Raw genomic sequence first — 21,517 nt, forward strand, 5'->3', positions numbered from 1 at the left:
CTTTTTGTAATGTGACTAATAAGAAATAACCAAAATATCGCTCGAAGTATCAGTCTTGTTGACTGATACCAGTCTATTAAATGACGCTCTCCGATGTTGGGGGTGCGCGTCGTATCACATGAAAGTTAAAAACATCAAAGATAATTTGAAGTATTATTATGACAGAAAGGAAAAAATAACTAACAGTAAAAATAAACCGTTATGGAAAAAAATATCGGTATTCTGCAAACCTGCTGTTCCAAAGACTGTATTGTATCAGCCCAACATTTCATAATCATGCAACCCTACTCTGTTTAATTCAGATTATATGTAATGACACTTTTTCAGATTTGTTAAACTCTGTTCAATGAAGCCTTTAAATCAAAACATTTAAATACAAGAAAGCTTATTTTTTATTTTATGCTCAACATATTTACTCTGGAGGTACGTGACACTGAGAAGATTGTATTTGAATTTTCCGATAAGCAAAATAATGATTCAGCAAGCCACTCTAATCCTTATCACAGACAGACACTGTGGTGAGGAATAATGAAATGTCCTCCTTTTTTCCTCGCCATCTTCACCTTTAATCCTCGTCTTGCCATTTCCCGATGTTACGAGCGGCCTGTCTCCCATCCCCATCCTCTTTTCTTTCTGTTCTGCTGCTCTTCACCTCCCCTCGTCTCATCACACGCCTCATTAGCCTTAACCGTGATTACCCCTTCCCACAGATCAAAGGAGAAATCGTAGACCACACTTAATAATTAATACCCTCAAAGAGCCTATCGTTAGACTTCACCACCGCTTATCGAGCTTCCAATAACAAGTCAGCCTCCTCTTCTTCTTGTTTTTTTTTTCATTTCCTCTTATCCTTTTTCTTGAATTTCCTCTGCATGCTGAGTCTGTTCCTGCACACCCCAGGTTCATCTCTTTTAATAGAACAAATCACTAGGTGGCAGCATAGTAGCGCATGGTGCATACATTGACAAGGCAGAGGGTGCACACACTAAGTGAGCTTCAGGAACTGCATCATGTTGGCTCCAAACAATTTAAGATGCAGTACTGAGGGCTTGATCCAGGATTAGTGAAGGAATAACTGGAATAACTGCTGCTCAATTCCCCTGAATGTCTCTAATTACCCAACGCAATAAGCCCGGGGTCGATTTCAGATCAATTCAAATAATGTTGCCCTCACCCATTAATGACCTTTTAAAAGCATATTGGTTCTTTGCCAAGTTTTTAACCTCTGTTGTCCTAAAGTTAATCAGGAGATCAATTGCAAAGCACTTAGGAAGGCTTTAAGGGTTTTTAAAATCTCAATTATTTGGAAGGTATAAAGCAGATACAGTTTGCCTGTGCAATGTTACCACAATCAGCCTGAATATGCGGTTTGTTATTAGTTGTATGTAAATAGTAAAAGTAGACATGGTTTGAAAGCAAGAAGCAGGTTTTTTTTAATCAAAACTGCCACAACAGATAAGATCAATAAGAAAGATATTTTATTTTGAAAATATTCTTGCCTGAATGTGACTTTATGGTATAACATGTAATATTTTCTCTGATAGAAAGAAAGCTTGTTAACAAAACCTTAAATCTTGTTTCAGTATCCTGTAATTTAGTCAGATAGGTATGCAGCTACTGCTTTGACAACAAACAAAAATAATAACAGCTGATTTCAAAAATAACCGTTAAAAGACACATTTAATGGCTGAGTAAGGAAACGGTTTTCTTCAACAGAAGCCATTAACTTCCCTCCGTGAACTCTCTTATGTGACTCATATTCGATATTTGTGGGCCGGCTTATTTTAAGATCTGATGTAACAATTTCTTGCGCTGTGTGTGTGTGGGTTTAGTTGTAGGTGGTGACAACATGAATGACAGTAGGATTAGGACTGGGATTATGGCATTTCCCATCTGATATGTGTGTCACTGAATGTGTGTGTGTGCCATCAGACAGGCTTCCCTGTTTATGTTTGACCCTTCTGTTTCTATTATAGAGTGTTAAATATGAAATAGTAGATTTAACCAAAAATAAAGCTATTCAGCTCTTGGCAACAATGTAAAGGAGTGTGTTTACAACCAATTTTTGAATTTGATTGTACACAGGTAGGTAAAATAATATATTTGGACAGTTAAGGAGCATCCAACCAAAACAAAGCCAAACACTACAAACTGCAGTTTGTAGCACTGTTACCTGCTAGCACTGTTAGCACTAGCATTTCACTCACCTACAGCAGAGACTTCCTGAATGGTCTGTTACTACAAGTAACTGCACAACAAGACATATTATAGGCTGGATAATTCTATAAAAATGCTTCAAAAGGCACTAATAGTTCAATCATCTAGAAAGAGCATTTATGTGTGCTTTACATGCAACTCAAAGGCCCAAAACACGAGCATAGTGACCACAGAGAAACAGCAGCACCACTGCTTTCTCCAGAATACTAAATAATGTGTATTTTCTCTGCAAACAGCAGCAGTAATAAGCATGAGAATACAAAGCGAGAGCAGTTCCTGCGATGTGTTAGCTGCACATTATTAAAGAGATAAATACAGGGTGTGAGAGTATAACTGGCTTTGTGAAAGATTAGCACAGGAAGTGCGACAGTCTGCTGCATGATGATAATGATTGTGCGCTAATTTGCCCTTCAGTTTGATACGTAACACAGAGCTGTTAATTATCTCTCTGTTATCAGTTTCTTTTATTGCTCGCCTCTGATTGCTGCTCACGCTGCGCGCCACTCGGATGAGGACGAGAGGAAATTTGACAACCTGTAAGCAGCTCCCTGGGAGACCTTGAAGGAGGTGTGTGTGAGAGAGAGAAAGAGTTTGTGTGTGACAGATCGAGCGAAGGCGCCAGGGCCTTGGCTCTTCCTCATCTCTCCTGCCTCCTCCTGCTTTTCCAAAGAACTGTAGCTTCTTTGGTCTGATCGGTAAAAGAAGCACACGAAACACCTGATTTATCTCACTTTTAATTAGCACAATCAAATGATAAAATAAAAAAGGTTTAAATTTTCCTAAACGTGACACAAACAACACAATCCACCACCTTTTTGTTTTTCTGCTCTGCTTTCTACTCTGTGCTCACCCCAAATGGTGGAGGCAGATGGCGGCCCTCTTTGAGCCTGCTCTGAGCCATGTTTTTTTTTTTTTTCTATTCCCCTACTGCTGCCAAGTGTTTGCTCATAGGAGATCACTGGGTTTCTCTCGTTACACAGGTGACTGTGAAAAACGTTTCAGTGGATTTTTAGGGTTGTTTTTCAAACAGAACTTGAGCACAGTGTTAGTTCACGCAGGCCATGGAGTTAAACTCCGCCTGCAGTCCCAGTACATCATCTAATAATAGCTGATCTCGATGCCAGCCCACATCATCTGGTGCCTCAGGATGGCACCTTTGAGAGACCGAGTTGATTACACATAGCATAAAGACACGTTGGTTCTTTTGAGAAAAACTGGTTTTATTTGCCCAAAACTGCAAAAATATACAAAATAAAGTAACAACACAGAAGTGAAATGAACAGAATTACCTGTTCAACAGAATAAAACTGATCTAAAGTGGACAGAGCGGACTTAAATTGTGGCTAATCAGACACGGTTGATCCATAAGGGGAACAAAAATAGAAACAAATCTAACAACAAAAAATTTAACCAACTAGTAATACTCAACACAGCACTAAGCAAATAGACAATACATAAGTCAAAGAAAATATATAACATTGGAGATAAATTAGTTAATACCCCCTTAGAGAGCTGCACATGGTCTGGTCCAATCAGCACATACTGCATACTGTATATAAGATATTTAAGTATATAAGTCAAATACATAAACAAGAATCGTGTGTCATATTTGTGTGTGCAGTGTATGACGTTATGATAATTAAGATCACTCCTACTGTTTAAAAGTATTGGTTGATGGGGGTAACCAGCTTGATAGCTGTGTGGCTTCAGGTGTCTTCTTCTTTTCTTTGATCCGTAGCTGGCATTAGGCCTGGATTGGCTCCTAAGCCTATACGCTGCTGTGGGTGCCAGTGGTTGTCGCATTTCCTTTACAACTCAATTCCATGGATGGCGATCGTTGGCGATTGTCCTGGCCTCGTCGAGATTTATTCTGCGATCTCTGATGTCATCTTCAACCTGTTTTAGCCATGTTTTCTTCGGTGCCGTTTGTGGGATTCTCCATTGGTTTGATCATTTACGCCAGAGGAACTCCTGTCAAACTTGCTCCTCGTTTGGTTATCGTATCTCTGTTGGATGTCCTCATTTCAAAGGTGGTCTCGAAGTGATCACAGCAGCATATATAGGGCAACTTAAACAGCTTTAGCCTGTGCATAAGTCTCTCTCTTGCAAGCACCTTTGCAACCCACCTTCAAACTAGTTCCATGTTTGTTAGGTCTATTGGTATTGGTGTCTTCTCTGTTCTGTACAGGGTTATTACTGCAGATCTGCTGCCTTAGCATGGGAATACAATTAATGCATGTCTTTGACGCCGCATCGTTGATGCAGTCTTGTTCCATAAAGCTTCCCATGCCTTCATATCACTCAGGGATCATCTCAGAAGCTAAATGTTTAGTGTTTTACTGTCTGCCCTTCTTATCTGCTCTGTTCAGTTTAACATGGCTCTAGTAGATATAATAGAACGCAGTGCTACTTTAAGTGATCGGATGCTTCTGCAACACCGGAATTGCGGGAATTGTCTTGGGTGGGTGCAGTCAGCTCTAGTGGCTGCATCACAGCTAAATTGGGAAGCCACCAGGCGCAGTGTATTCCCGCTGTTCACCTTTCCATTTTTGTACATCACAGCCTTGGGATGGTGGTCTTAGAACAGAGCCATAAACTGTAGAAATGTAAATTAGTGGCCAAATCTTCAACACACTGGGAACTGGATATATCTGAATTTGAAACAATTTTCTGGACAAAAGAAGAGAAAAAGAAAACAGCTTTTATTCTTTGAAACAGAATAGATGTGCTTCCCAATTTTCTGATCCATGTTTAAATGGTTTTCTTCTTCCCCACAGTTGCCAAGTGCTTGCTTTCTGGGGACTTTGTGATCATTGGGGTTCTTTCTGCAATATTCTTGGGTTTTTACTGCACACTATGAAGGTCCTCCCTCCTACTGTTACTGATAGCATTTAAACAGATCAATTAAAAGAGAAATGAATCTGGAAAGGCTCTCCAATTAAAGTATCTGTTAAGGAGAGATTTAAAAGAGGTCACTGACTCTGCTGATCTGATTACCTCAGGCAGCTCATGCCATATCTGCAGGGCTCCGTTACCTTGATTTTTTTGGCCATGCCAGAGGAACAGATAAAACACATCTGTCTCAGGCTTCCTACAGGCTCAATGCTACTAATCGATCGATAAAATACTCACCGCATATGTCCCACAGTGAAGTGTTCATCTCTAACCCCAGCTCCAGAACAATTCCTCATGGAAATACTATAAAAACAAGTCCCATACTCCCAGCTGACATGTGTTTTATTTCTTTCGCCCTTGGTCGTCTTCCTCCCTCCCTCATCTCCATCCTTTCGCCCTTCCTTCTTTCTCACTGTTGTCAAGGGCAACTGGAGGAAAGAGTCGAATACAATAAGGACATCACCTGATCGTCAGGGGAGTTCATCAGGTGTGAGCGCATGCCTGTGCTTGTGTCTTGTCTTTTTTTTCTCAAGCCAACAAACAACAACAACAAGAAAAAAACACACATTTACAGGTGGAGGAAGGCTGAAGCTGAGGAGGGCACACACACACACACACACACACACACACACACACACACACACACACACACACACACACACGGGGCGTAAATGAAGTGACTGTTGGCAGGCTCACCGCTAATTCAGCATGAATATTTAATCAACTGTAAACAAATTACTATTGCACTGAGTGCTGCCAGTGTGTGTGTGTGTACGTCTGCCTGTCACTCTCCTTGTATCTGTGTTAGTGTGCACGTGTCGCTCGCTCTGACTCTCTACCTTATTAATGCAGATCTCTCTGTCTCACTATCTCTCAAATGGAGCTCCAGCTCTCCATTAGGTGTGGGCTCTCCTTATTGACTGAGCTGAAATTTGAGCGCAAATCAGTCAGCAGATCGAGATCTGAGAGAGCAGAAGCGCAGACGCTTAAGTGCGAGGCGAGTTTTTGAGAGCATGTCTGGGCAGCACTTTGAGCGAAATAGATGCGTTATTGTGTGCGAGAGGAATGCTGTGCCACTACATTTTTAAACCAGTCCGTTTGCACCCCCCTTCCTGTGAAAAGCAAACACATTAAAAGCAAAAGATTTGACTGGACCGGCTCTCAATTGCGTCATTATTCGTCTAAAGGATTATTATTATTGTTATTATTTTTTGGCTCATGGTTATAGATTTAGTGCAGCATGAGTTGTGAGGAGTTCAACTGTGTTTTATCCCCTTTCTCGGTTGGTTTCACTTGAAGAAGCGTGAAAGGCAAAGCAGTATAGGAAAGCAAGAAAAGAATAATCACTGGTTTTTTTCTTATGCTTTATGAGCCCTCGGGATTTGTCATGGCTTGTTCTGGATTTAAAATTAAAATATATATGTATATGTATACAGAGAGAGCGTTCATTTTTCAAGCCGTGCACAGGTTTCCACAAACAAATGAAAGCTGGAGATCATGTAAAAGGACTGAAAGCTCCAGAGCGGCTGATAAATGGAACACGAGGTGAGATTATTTGCTGTCTGCGAGCAACATTTAAAGCCTCTAACTCCAATTGTGGAAGGTGTATTTATTCAATCCACGGATGACTCTGTTTGACTTTGATTTCTCAGGCATTGGCAAGTGCTCCATTCTGTCCAAAAATGCTTGATACCCCAGCCTGTCAGCCAACAAAGGCAATTAAATGTATACACATAGGAGGCACTCAGTGGCTGTAGGTCAGGCAGAGCTAGAGCAGGTGGTGCAGTCCTCACATCCCTCGGTCTACATTTCGATTGCCGTTGGGTTGGATAGTAAAGCTCAAACTCCATTGCAAAATGCATCTGTAAGAATGTGTGTGACACTTAAAAGTGCAAAAAAAAAACAAAGGCTTTGTATGCATGTGAGTGAATTGGTAAATGCTACCTGTAGGGTAAAAAGGAGGAAGACTAAATCTATATCTGTAAACTTGTACACCATTTAGACAGTGGTCCTAAATATGACCCGGGCTTTCGTGTAATTCCATAAGCCTCCTTTCATGTATGGGACCGGTTGGGCCGGGGGTCTACTAAAGCAGCAGACAGGTATTGGAAGGCCAAAAGGGCAGCTACAGAAGCGTTCGGGAAGGCTGTGGAGGAGGACTTTTGGCAGGCCACAAAGAAGTTTTGGTGAGCAGCAATTCAGTAATTGGTTGGGTAGGAGAACTTCTGGCCTTTGAGGAACTCCTATCCAGCCAAAATTTCCACTGTAAAGGAGGCAGAGCCTTAGGACTTGGTGGAAGTGTCACCAGTTACATTATTGCTTGTAGATGTTGCTGGGTTATTGGAAAGCTCCCTGGTGGTTTAGGTGAGATTTTCCCTTAAATCTTAAGGACTCTGGACATTCTGGAGCTGTCTTGGTTGACATATCTCTTTTATGTTGCATGCAGGTCTGGGACTGTGCCTGTAAAGAGGCAAACCAGTATGGTGGTTCCCCTTTTAACAAAGGGGGACTGCAGGGTGTGCTCCAATTACAACCTTCGAAGGAAAGTTTATTTTAGGTGCTGGAAAAGAGACCCTGGAAGACTGTTGAACCTTTGATTCAGGAGGAGCAAAAGGGATTCCTTCCTGGCCATGGAACAGTTAACCAGATCTTCACCCTTGTAGGACCGCTGGTGGAATCACAGGAGTTTGACTATCCAGACTATATATGTTTTGTAGATTTGGAGAAGACTTACGGCCTTACAAAGGTCCCTGGGGCACCTGACGGCTATACTGTAGGAGCATGGTGTCCCAATCCTGTCCTTGATTTTCATGGACAGGATCTCAAGGCATGGCCAGGATAAGGAGCATTTCTGCTTTTTGTAAATGATGTGTTGCTGTTGGCATCTTCAGAGTGTGCACTGGAGCACTTTGCAGCTGAGTGTGAAATAGCTAGGATGAGATTCAGAATGGTGGAATGCTCCTACTTTGTACGTAGAAATAGGTAGAAATAGCATGCCTCAAGCAAGGGACTTCATGTATCTTGAGGTCTCACTCACAAGTGATGGAAAGGTGGAGTGAGAATATGACTGACGGATTGGTGCACCGTCAGCAGTATTGCAGATGCTGTACTGAACTTTCCTGGTGTAGCTTTATGTCCCGACCCTCACCTCAGGTCATGAAATCTCGGTAATGACCTTAAGAGTTCTGAATACAACTGGACGAATTTTCTAAGCCTCTGAAAGCGGGTGAGGAGCTGACACATCTGGAGAAATTGCACAGTTAGAAACACTGCTCCTACATGTGTCAAAGATGCAGTTAAGGTGGTTCTGCTTTGCGTTGTGAAGAAGTCACTTGAACTTCTTAAGAGGACTTCTTCAGTAACCAAGTGACTGAAGGTCACCATGTGACGTCTACTGTTTGAAGAAGTCACTTAGATGAGTGACAAAACGTTTTTTCCACTGAAAATGAAGAAATGAATGAAGAGAATGAACTTTCTAAGATTTCCTTACCTGGATGATTGAGCATGCTTTCCAGCTGCATACAGGTGTCCATAAACCAACCACGTCCATCATGCGCCCAAGTCAGCCCAGGCTGAGAAACGGTATACCGTGTGCACGTAACAACAACAAAGGATTGTTGGCATTTTAATCGACTTTTGCCTTTCAAATCAACGCTTGGCAGCGCTGTAATTACACACTTATTGTTAAGCGCTAATGCACAATCAGTAAAAGCTCATTGCGTGTTTGTTTTTTCTTTACCTCAGGACGATTTTGATTAAACGATGTCTTCCCCCTCATTCAAAGGTCCACTGTGTTAATTAACGTAGCTCTGCTTATGTTCAGCAGGTCTGTTTTTCCTGCTTGCAGGCGCATGCGTGTGTGTGTTTGTGCACGTTATTTGCTCTCAGTTTAACCCCGATACGGCGATTTGAAGCGTCTCAACACGGCCGCTTTTAAATCTCTCGCTCGCTCGCTCTCTCTCACCCCCTGCTCCCTCCCTCCCCTTCCTCCTCTTGCTACCTGATTCAGATCCGCTCCGACGCTATGCGTATGACCGCTCTCTCTGCAAGGCGAGCACCACCGGAGAGACCCGCACGCCGCCGCTGCTTCTCCTCCTCCTCCACCACCACCTCCTCCTCCTGCTGCTCCTCCTGCCGCTGCTGACCGCCGGCCGCCCGCGCAGCAGCACCCCGACGCCGGCTGGCGAGCCACCCAGACAGGGTAACCGGAGCGGGGCAGAAACAGCGCACCTGATCAAGCTCCGCTGGAGGAGAAATCAAGCAGCGAAGGTGAATAATAAAAACATTTTATAAAAACAGGAGGGCGCAGGAGGGGGGTTAGATATATATATGTGTGTGTGTGTGTTTGTTTTTGTGTGTGTGCAAAGCAAAGGAGGTGGTGCTGGCCGCAGGTCGCTGATGGACGTTTTGAGCTGAGGCTGAGCCCAGCTGATAGATATGCACGCGGTCCTTGTACACGGACCGGACTGTTTTTGTGTCGCGTGTCCGCCGACAGCTCCCGCGGTAAACAGCGAGGACAGACACGGCTGATGGATGGTCTGCGCTCGGCTCCAGCAAGCCCGCTGTGCGTGCATCCGTCTGCGTGTACGGCTCTCTGAAACATGTGAGCCACAGCAGCGCAGTTTGATCGGCTTTTTCAAAAGGAAAAGCCCGCACACGCACACACAAACACACACACACATTCTTCAGCGTTTGTGCTGAAGTGTGTTTTTGAGCGCTTATGTGTGCAAGTTTTTTGGTGTCACCGGGGGCGGCAGAGAGGTGAAAGATGCGCAGACAGGTTTTTGAATAATCTGTCCAAGTCGTAATCAAGGAAACGCACACACACACACACACACACACACACACACACACACACACACACACACATATATATATTGACTGTAAGGGTGTGTGTTCCCGGCACTGCTGCATGCCAAAACACGTTGTGTGTGAGATACGCAGAGGCTGGTGATGAAGCATGTTTCTGTCTCCACCTCCCAATCATCGCTGTATGTATTATTATAATTGTTTGACTTTGTGTGACTTGCCTAAAAGGGCCCTAAAAAACCCCCAAAACACCGTAAACCTCAAAGTGTTTAACGCTCGGAGACAGGAAGACCCAAAGAGGAACCGAGAAACAGAAGCGCCGTGTGCATTGTGTCTGTAGCACTGTCAGCTGAAAGCCTGCCATGGAAGGAGGAAGGCAAATTAATCAGCTGTGAAAGCCACACTTTGTTTATACATGTTGGGAACTTCCAGCAAAAAAGAGAGAGACAACCTCCCCCTGCCAAAAAAACCCGAGCTTTTCTCTGTTGATCAATAATTCATCTCTCCGTCTTTTCCAGAGTTGGCCCTGGATAGAGTTCGGCAGGAGCGTGGCGTCCCAGATCCTGCTGCTGCCGCTGCTGTCCCGTTCCTCATCATCTCTCTTCTCAGCCCGGCTTTCACCTGCCAAACTCCACCCTTCTTCCCTTCCTCCTCTCCTCTCTCATCCCCCCACCCCTCCACATCTTCTGCAACTTTTCACCCATCTCTCTCACCCCTTTCACACCCGTGTCTCTGTTTCTTCTTTGTTATCCTCGCCCTCCTACTCCTTCTCCTCTCCTTTCTCTGTAAATTCGTGATGGCGTCCAAACTGAACCCCAACGTCCTGTACGTGGCGGGGGCTGGGGAGTCGCTGGGATCACCGCAAGACTCTGAAAGGACTCATATTGTGAGTACAGTCCACTTCTTCTTCACACTTAAAGCTAAAATTGGAAAAAAAAAGAGAAAGAGAGAGAGATTGTGAAAGTATAGGTGGGGCTCCTCAACAGGTTTTGCTTCCACTTTCTTTTCCTTTCCCTTTCAGAAGGGGTAAAAATACAAAAAAACAACAACTCTACACTTTTAACAATGGGACTAGTCAACTTACACGCCCTAATTTATAAGTAATACAATCCCTTAGCGAGAGTCTTTTACCTCGGGTCGTGTCGAGATAACAAAAGCCTTGACTAATCTCGACCTGCAGGTGAAAGAAGACACGTGCTTTTAAACGAGATACCTCATCTGCATGGAGCAGCCTTTAAATACAGGAATTATTAACAGCCCCTTTGAGCAGCGAGTATAAACCTTCACTATATGTGACAAAGTTACCCTGGAAGGAAGCAGCCACGGGGAGATGTCCACTCTGCAGGGATCAGTGTGGATAAACTCTGAGAAAGATTCGGGAAATGTGTGAATGGGAACACAAAGTAAGAAAATGTAGCCGTTAAACTGTGTTTTTGATGACCAAAGACAGGATTAGAAATGAATACATCAGAGGGACATGTGCAGGATAGAGAATATAGTGGACAAAGGGTGCTGAAGATGGAGCTTTCAGGCAGGAGGAGAAGAGGAAGATCTCAGAGGATGTAGTGAAGGAGAACACACGGAGGGTTAGTGTGACAGAGAAGACCCTAAACGGAGCAGCTGAAAGAAAACGACTACATCCATCCGCCCCGACCTCCTCACTTTATCATTTTTCCCACACATTTATAGAGTATCAGCGACATGTACTGAATTTGACATCCCTGACTTCTTGACTCGCGGAAAAGCTTTGCAGCAGGCTCAGATTTCCCACTGGGGAGGAGGAGGTGACGTTCTTGTTTTTTTGGGGTGGTGGCTTTGTTTAAGAAGTTAAAACTACTCGCTCCACGATGGTGCGTACACGTAAAGCTCAGTCATCTTTGTTTGTTTTTTTTACGTTGCGTTTCAGTGAATGCAGAACCTCTTTTGTTCACCACAGGCAGCTTACTCGCCTGCAGCTACATCCTGCTCAAATGTGATTGGTCAGTAGCACTCAGGCTACAAACCAGAAACCTTCCGGTACCCAAAAAAATCTCGTGCCTATGCTGACATTTTCTGTTGTATATGCAAATATTCAGATCAGCGAGTGCCTAAAGTGCACTTATGTAGTCTAGGTACATCTTTTACAGTTAGTGTCTTTTATTTTGAAAATATTCATGCTAAAAAAAACCCTGAATCATTGGAGCAGCATTTTTTTTAAGTTTTTTTAACTCCTATAAAATTAATATTGCTTTATTTTTTTTAAAGAGCTGTAAGAGCTACCTGAGTTTCTATGATTAGGTGATTACTTGGTCGATACCAAAAATTTGTACTATCGGTCCATTTTTACTTTTTCTGTGTAGGTGACGGTGGGATTTTATGTAAGTTTACCATAAAATGTTGCTCTGAGTAAAAAGCCCATCAGCCAAACTGCTGAATCAGTGGCTGAACGCTTCCACTACAGTTTGAAATGAGGACATTTTACGGCTCCTGATCTCACATTCATTTTCGGTGATTTTGTCTCCTCTTCTTGCAGCCCGGTGAAGCAGGTGAAGAGTCATCAGACAGCGATGGAGAACAAGAAGAGACGTCACACAAGCTGATCCGCAAAGTTTCGACCTCGGGACAGATAAGGGCCAAGGTAGGAGGAAATGGTGTATGTGTGTGTAGGTGGGATTATAGCAGGTAGAAGAGCTTGTTTTTGACACAGAAAGAAATGAGGTAATATTAGTGAATCTGTATCATAGATGATGGATTCAGCTGCTTTTTTTTTAACCTTTCTCGACACGTTGCAGTGCTTTTAAGAGCTTTTCTGAACTTTATCCATTCTCGACCTGACTCCTCTGAGGTAAAAATCATCATTAGCGAACCAGAGTGCGGTAATATTTTTGGATTCAGGCAGGCGCTCTTCAGTTAGAGAACATTCATGGAAAAATCATGGAATTTCCGATCAGGGCCATGTTGATAACCCTGATTAAACATTTGAGCTGCTTACTTATTGAAGAACCTGCACAAAGTTTAGACTTATCACTGAAATGTGGGCATGTGCATGTGGGTATGAAGGACCCTTGCCTTTCTCGGAGGCCTCGCATATGATAATCAAATGTATGTGAAGGGACGTTAACCGCTACCTTGCATCTTTAGCAGCCTTTTCTCTGTGTGACTGTCTCTGTCGCAACTTTATCAACCGTTAAATCAGACCTCTCATCCGACCTCTCCTCTGAGGTCAGCTAACTTCCTTCTAACGCCTGGTCTGTTTCCTGCCTGCGTCATTTTCCTCTCTTACCGCCACTGTGCTCATGAGCAGTGTTCAAATCAATGACAGCAGTAAGAGCTCCCTTTCTTACTGGACTTCTGGTAGATGTTATTGGCCTCTGGACTCACTCTTACAGTAAGATATTGATGGCTTGATAGTATCCTGTTACTGGCATTTAAACACATACACAGAAGTGTGTGTCGTTAGTTATTGATGAGCTAATAGCAATAAAGAGAAATGCATCATTATCAACAGAGTGATTAATGTGCAAATTATTATTCTGTATGAGTGTGTGCGTGCGTGCGTGTGTGTGTAAATCATTATCCATTACCTGTATTGACCTGCAGCTGTAAAACACACTCAGATCAATAGAAGACACAGGATACCTGCTATCCCTGTCGTCATGGGAATGGCATCCCATAATGCCTCATTTGTTTCTGTTGCAGACAATAGGATTGGATAACAGTCTAGTATTGATTGGCTGATCTCACTCGACACTTATATACACTAACATATGTGTGTGTGTGTGTGTGTTTTGTTTAGCGTTATCAGCAAGACTAGAACGTAGATAACCAAAATAAAAATAATAAGTAGTGTTTTGAAAAAAAAAATTAAAACTTATTTGGAAAAGAACTGAACTAAAAAATAAAGAGGTATAATGGAGGAATAGTCCTGTCTCTGACATATGCCCTCCATACAAAAACTAACATTAAAATTAATAAAAACTCAAATGAAAATATACTGAAATAAAAGCAAAAAAGTCTGTTAATCTGCAAAATATTTTCCTGTTTTTTCACATGCATCATCCAGTTTAGATGATTGGATTAAAAAAAAAATTAAACAATTGAAAGTACAAGGTACGGTTAAATCATACCGAAGGGTATATAACCTATAAAACACAAGACAAAAGCTTAAAAGCAATGAAAAAAAGAAAATTAAATTACTTGTGTCATTTACGTATACATATATTTTTTTTTTTAGAGAAAACGAACTAAGAATTATTCCAAAATACTTGAATTACTTCTCACCAGAGCATCCATTCTTAAGTCATAAACCTATCTGCATACATATTCTATACTAGCAAAAACCTGCAGCACATTTTAAAAATTTTCATTTTCAGTGGTAAGTCAAACAAAAGTTTTTTGTGAACGTTACGTATTTGGATGCTGCGCACGGAATGTGGCACATGAAACAAATGCATACAGACAAATTTAAACAATTGATATCTGTAATAAATTTAGGGAAAAAAACATAGATGTTAAAAACTGCCGTATACGTGATTGGTATATGCTAGCTAAGGAGGAACGAGGGTACATACAGACATATATATGTTTATATAGACATATAGTGAGAAAAATTTGCAGTTTATTACATAAATAAACTTATGAAAAACATTTTTCATTTATTTCCTGAAAGACACAACCAAAGGTTACTAGGGAAAAATATGTATTCCCTGACCAGGTGGTGAGTGGTTACAGGCTGCTGGCTAGGTGAAAATTGCCAACGTCACCAATGGAAAGCGCAGGGTTGCGCGTAAACACTCAGCAACTTCATTTACTCTTGAAGAGTAAATGTGGAGTGTGCGAGGTTAACTCGGCGTTTTCCATGTAAAGTACAGGAGACCACACCAATCATAAGGACATCTTTGCTGCAGCAATGTCTTTTTGACCGATTCAATTCAGTGCCAGCCAGCAAGCACTTGCCAACCGATGGGGGCAGTGCACATTTTTCCTCCAATGATATGTGCTTGCCAGCAGGTTGCTGACCAGTCTCTCCAGCCTGGTATGACAGAATCCTAAAACGTCACATTTAATTGCTGTGATATTGAAAGTAACAGCTAAAATGTGCCCAAAATGTGGCTTTAAAGATGTGTAGATCGTTTCTCATTGGATGAAACAAAAATTGCTGCTGGTTCGGTTGCTGGTTGTTTGTGTGCAAGTGTGAGATGATTAGAGTTTGTGTAACTAGAGTCACATGACTTGCTGTAGATTAAGCTAGTCATCGACTTCAGGATTATGCTTCAGTGACAACAATAGGTTGAGAGGATTAATGAGCTTGTGTGTCCCTTCATTTCTCTGAGTGCATGCAGGCGTGTGTTGGGTGATTTTGGCTGAGTTTGTTATTTGCCAAAATGTCTCTTTCTTCCTCTATTTTTTATGGCTTTTGCGTGTGTTATAGCTGAACGCCATCACTACATCAGTGCTTCCTTGTCTGCTTCATTTGACTTGCTTCAGTTTGTCCCCTGCCTATTACCTGCCTTGTTAGAGCTGCGGTCTGTCGGCACACTTGTTAAGGAGGTGCTAATTCTCATCAACTGTGACATGACTTCCTGACACCATTAGGTTAATTCAGTTCCTCGGCGGTGATTCGCTAAATAATCATACAGATGTTGTGGTAGCTCTCAGAAACAAAGGGCGGGTCATTTCCATTTCACTGTGGAGACTGTGGTGTTAATTAAATATGTTTGGGTTTAAAGACCAGCTTTAGATGCACTGTACGATCAGCAGGGGATATGCTGGTAGTTAACTCATGAGATTTTCAAGCTAAACCTACATATTCAAGGCTCCACACAGGCCTTTGGCGGTTAACTTTGCCTAGTTAGCTGTGCATTTTCATACTATTTCTGACCGTTTAACAGTGTTATGTGTGAAATAATAATAGCACAGTTAACAAAACAAGTAAAAAAAATACATTTCCTGTGGCTCCGGGTAAAACTTCCTTGGTGGGTGCCAAATATATATACATTTATGTAGGTCAAACCTTGATATTTATGACTCTGCATGGCAATGACTTATGTTATAGTAGACCTGCAGACGAGCTCAAAAAGTGAACATAAATTAGGTAAATGTTCATTAGATTGTCCCTCTATGTTCATTAGTTAGAGTAAAATTAGAAGTCCTTGTTGTGTGTTTCTCTTCTAACAAAGTTGTTTCCTTTGTGCTCTTTATGGTGACTTGAAAGACCAATGATAACTAAGGGGACCCAATTCCCCTCAGCCTGTTGCAGCTACATGACGCAACAGCTTGTTTTAGTTGGGTACAGCGGTTAAAAGGTTCATGAACATAGTGACCTGAAATCTGGCCCATGTTCGTGAAGTCAGAATCAACTTTTATTGACTTCATGTTCACAGGTCAAGATCAGTGCAGCGTCTGGAAAAAATAAACACATAAAATTAGCTAACTTGACAAATTAAAATTAGACCTGTCACAATACCAGATATTTAGGGCTTCCTAGTTCTTAAGTATGTAAGGATAGCCTAAAATACTTGTACCTGTATGCTACCCACCTGATTTCAAGAATTACTGGTGTATCGGCATTTAAAGTAGCAAACAAATTCTTGGAATTTTGATATTGAATGGTACCGCAAGTATTGTTTTTGGTGATATGCTAATCATGACATAATGTGAAACAAAGACATTTTATATCCAAAGGTTGAAGTCTCCACAGATGGTGAAATGCAACTTGACTAGTTGACAAGGCGGTAATTCTGCTGTTTGTGAATTGACTTCAGTTTTTGTCTTGGACTGGCTTGTTTATGCAGGCTTTTCAGAAACTAAACCCAATCCTCTCTGAAAAAAGACAAACCCTTTTGTATGTGTGCGGGTATTTTCTTTTCTTTCGGTGTTAAAGTTGTAGCCTGGGCGCAAAGATGGGTGTACTTCATAAACCACAATGTCCCCATTTGAGCGGTTGTTATATCTCATGTCCTGTTCTCCATTTCCTGTGTTTCTCAGCCTTTAGTTCTCATGTCTGATATTGTTATCATTATTGGTAAATGGTACATTCATATCAGTATAATGACATGCTCAAATACCCTTCAAACAAAACCAAAATCTTCAACCTCTAAATAGCTTGTTTCCCTCGTTTCTACGGTGCTTAATATCCACCAGCAACAGATAAAAGCCAGCTGTTGGGACGTGAAGTTTCAGCAGAGCTGTGACAGCATTTCTGTTCACACAGCTCTTTAGAGTAAAGATGACGGTTTCTAAATTTAGTGAGGTTTAATTTATCTAACCAACTACCTGACTAAAATAGAAACAGACTCTGAAGAAACTCTGAACTGTATTTAGAACTGATTACTACGACGGTTAGGGCCAATACAAGCTGCCAGGGTCATACTGTTTGACTCTGCTCTTTATTTCTCCATAATTTTGCTTCTGTATTTAGTAAATATAAAGTGGAAGTCTATTAACTTTTTGTGTCAGATAGACAATTCAGTGAACATACTGCAGCTTCACATATTTCAGCCAGTAAGTAGCATAAATTAGAACCACATAAACGATGCGTCACTAAGGATACGGTAACAGTTCAGTATAGGTCATCAATACTGCATCTGATAATGAAAAAAGACACATTTTTAACGTGCTTCATGTAGTAATTTATCTATTTCAAGGCAAATAATTACCATCAATTAACATCTTAAAAGCTTTTTTCAGTCTAAATTGCTGACATTTAGACCCTGTGCTATATGAGTATACGATGACTGCAGGAACTGTTTGCATTTTATTTCAGCTGCAGTACACTGTGCATGCAGGCATTTCTGCAACCTTATCTCAATAAGACATCTTCACTTCTCTCCACAGAGGGCAGCTATTTGGTGAGCATTGTTGATTATCTTGGGAAGCTGTTGAAACAGTGGTTACATGTTTATCGGCCTAGCTGCAGGCTGATGGCTCACTTGAGATCTTGAAAAGATTAAATCAACGTTAGTTGCTAAGGATTGTTCAGCGTGTTGTGTCTTAAAAAATGTGGCATTTTTGCTTAAAAAAGTGAAACAAAAAGAAAGGAGAAGCTATGCAAGAGAATTCATATATCCACTTTCATTTTGTTAGTGTTTGCGGTGTTCCAGCATTGTGACATCTACATGGTTAGGGCTATTTCACCACTTGCTTCTTTGGCATGCTCTTGACAGCATGTGACAGCAATTTTTTTTCGCTTTCATTTGAATGGAGATATTTTTCAAAATGAAAGTATAAAAACCCTAAAAAACAGTTCAATAGTTGATTGGTAGATTGGACTGTGAAACTGAGGGCACTGCACTTTTGATTGACGACTTGTTAGCCACCTAACATATCCTGGATAATCCTCCTTTCTGGCTCTAATAATTATGTGAACTTAATTTTATTCAATTTTATCTGAAACGGCCAATTGAGCACATGAAGTCATCGGAAAATTTTTTACAGAGGTCAAGAATTATAGCCAGTTCTTGAAGCCGGGGGTGAGAACACCAGGGCCTCCACCTTTGATGGCCACCTGATGCACTAAGCACCGAAGCATCTCCACATAAAAAGGTTTCAGTTGAGGTGCCTCTTAGGTGAGGTATTCCTACTGGGAGACCGAAGACTCGCTGGATAGTCTCTCGACTGTCTTGTGAACGCCTCGTTGTCGCCCCAGATTAGCCGGAGGAGGTGGCAGGGTTGAGCTTTTTTTTCAGACTGCTGTCCCTGCGACCTAAACCTGGATAAGCGGCAGAAAATGGATGAACATGACAATATTATTCAAAGAAATTTAAGTTACAAGTACTTTCATGATAGCTTTTTATACCTGGAAGGCATGCCCATCTTTTCTACGCACTATGGTGTGACAACCTTGACAGATGTGCCTGTCTTTGAGAGGCAATGGGAAAAAGTCAGATACAGAAAAGCTTGCTAGCTAACTAACTTGTTTCTTTCCCCCCAACCTTTCTTTGTCTGGCCTCCCTTTACTCAAAACCTGGCACTATTAAGATGTTATGCTAGTGAGTAGAGCCACAAACTGTTTACCACCACAGATTTACTTTGATTTGCCTGTTTCCACTGCACAATGGATTTCTGGTTTTCTAATTCACCACAGGATGGTCAGGCAGCAGCATCTTTGGAACAGGGAGCAGTTCTCTTGAGGGAAATTATCATCTGATGTTAAATTGTGAGAAACAAAAACTGCTGGATGTGGTGGCTTTTAAGTTTTGTCAGCTGTCTTTTTGTCACATGTTGTTGCAAAAGTTCTGTTTGTAACTCAATGTGTCTGCGTTCTGCGAGCGATCTCTGATTTTCTTACTTTCTTTTTGTCTTTCCTTCTTTTTTTGTCCTTGTCTACCTCCAGGCTCAATTACGTAAGGTTTCGCACTCTTTCTTTACTCTCCTCTTTTTATTTTCCCAATCCTATTCTCCTCCACCTCCTCTTCTTCCTCCTCCTCTTTGCAGTACTCACATTTACTGTGTGGAGGATAAAGGAGACACAGGAAGAGAATGAAGCAGAAAGGCTTCTGTGAATTGTGTGTTTGTGTGTATGTAGCACTACCACTTACGTTTTGAGTAGGCCGCCAACTGTTATGTTATGTTATGAAAGTAGACAAAGACACACACACTCATAAACGTGCAAAGAAAAGGCCAGTCCCGTCATTAGGTTTTCACCTTCGTCTCCTCTCTACCTTCCTCTTCTTTCTCATTTGTCTGTTCCCTATTCTTTTGTAATTTCTTGCTGTGACTTCCCCTCCTTTGGAGTGATCACGTCACATCCTGTCCCTTTCCTAACATCCAAATATTTTCTAGAATTTCTAAAATTGGTAACTTCTTAACCAAAACCCTTTCCTTCTAAAATAGCAGCAGCGCCACTTCAGATTATGTAACCAGTCGTATTTCTGGCTTTTAGAGTGGTGATTAACAGGTAACACTTCTTCTTTTTTCCCCCCCTCGCTCCTATTCCTGTGGATTTCCTGCACGATGCTTTGCTGGAATCAAACCCACTATATTTGTTCTTTTTTATCTGCATCTCGCTCCCAGTGCAGAAATCTGTGTGGGTGTTCACTGCAATGGAGATGAGGACAAGTTATAGATGTGTGCGGATGGATAGAGAGGGGGGGGTGACAGACATGGCTTTAGGAGAGTGCACGAGCGTGTGGGACGGCCGGTGTTGTGTGTCTGTGTGCTGTGCTTTGATTTGTGCCCTCGGCTTGATGCGATACAGATGCAGAAGTGTTCGGTTCAACACGGGAGAGGGAGAGATGGAAAAAGACGGGGAGAGGAGAGAGAGATGAAGATGGACAAAGGGGAGAGAATTAGCAAGTGTAAGAGGGAGAGAGGTGGAGGCAGAGTGGAAACACATCCAGAGTCGGTTATATAAGAAATCCACACAGCGAACAGCAGGCTCTAATATCCATATTTACCGTTACAACAGGTTGGCAGGACTGGTGAGGAGGCGGCTTGACTATTTAAAATGTGTTATTCAGTCACTGGTACAAAGATTGCTCAAAACACATTGTTTGTATCCTTAAGGCTTAAAAAAACACGTGGTCGTTGCTAGGGCTGTGCGATATGACCAAACTCTCATATCCCGATATAAGAAATCTATCGTCCCGATATCGATATAAATCACAAAAATTTAACATTTTCTGTAAATTCTGTGAATCTCTGGCAGCTCGACTTGCGTGAAGTGTTTCCAGCTGCGCGTCATGTACCTGGAGTTGAGTGTTTTAACCGATGCATGAAACTATACATTTTTAGACATAAGTTGTAAAGGCCGCCGTTTTCTTTGTATTTATTACACGGCGTGCTGCGGGGAAAAGCCTGTTCTAACGTTTGAGTCTAAGGTTTATTTTCTAGCACCTGGTGGCTCTTTTTTGCTTCTCATCCGTAAATAATCTGCTCTTTCACGAGATTCAGTTTATTTTGAAAAGTCTCAACAGGATCTTGAGCTTTATTGTGAAAGGTTTATGTGGAACATAAACAAGCGGACACGCGATGGTGTTACCGTCGTTGTTGCTAACGACAACGCATAAACACAGACACTTGTCCGTTCATAGTGTGGTTATATTAAATATAAGAGAAAGAGAGAACTTTAAGAAATTAATATAGCCACTACAATGACCATCAAAATGATGAAAAAATATTGCCGTAAACAGTTTATTTTGCGACACCACGAAACAAACGATAGCGTAAAATGAAACGATAGATGTTTTTATATCGTCATCCGATATATATCGTTATATTGAACAGCCCTAGTCGTTGCATTATCTACCTCAACATTTAGGACATTTGATCAGCTCGTTTTTGTATATTCAGCTACTTAACCCGGCTTTCGGGTTTTCTTCTCCTCCTTTAAAGCTTTCATGATACACGTTACGTGCTTGTCCCCTGCTAGCTGCCAATTTAAATCCCGATTTAAGTTCTGGAAGGTTTCAGTGAGGTAAAAGACTGAGAAAAAAAAAGGTTCGATTCACTTGGAGAATGCCGTTACTTTTCTCGATGTGTAGATAGCAGGATTGTCTTTAGTTTCCAGAAAGCATCTATACCCCATGAATGTTATTTGTTGAAAGCAGTGACACAGTCCTGAAACAGAGGAATAACTCCTTTTAGACCACTTATTCATTTTATGTAGGATTAGCAA

General features: G+C 41.7%; 1 protein-coding gene across 3 annotated transcripts in view; it reads left to right on the forward strand.

The window, feature by feature from the left end:
- Positions 1-9,018: 9,018 nt before the first annotated feature.
- Positions 9,019-21,517, forward strand: part of si:dkey-172j4.3 (diacylglycerol kinase delta) — a 93,038-nt gene continuing 80,539 nt past the window's right edge. For 2 of the 3 annotated variants that reach the window (XM_012922542.3, XM_012922543.3), the window contains exons 1-3: positions 9,019-9,381; positions 10,440-10,807; positions 12,434-12,538. In XM_012922542.3, the coding sequence (XP_012777996.1) occupies positions 10,718-10,807; positions 12,434-12,538 (195 nt within the window). In that variant the 5' untranslated portion in view covers positions 9,019-9,381; positions 10,440-10,717. The remainder of the gene's footprint in view (positions 9,382-10,439; positions 10,808-12,433; positions 12,539-21,517) is intronic. The other variant, XM_004563549.3, reaches the window with a different exon arrangement.

This window comes from Maylandia zebra, linkage group LG3 (assembly GCF_041146795.1).
Source record: "Maylandia zebra isolate NMK-2024a linkage group LG3, Mzebra_GT3a, whole genome shotgun sequence".
Classification (NCBI taxonomy): Eukaryota; Metazoa; Chordata; class Actinopteri; order Cichliformes; family Cichlidae; genus Maylandia; species Maylandia zebra.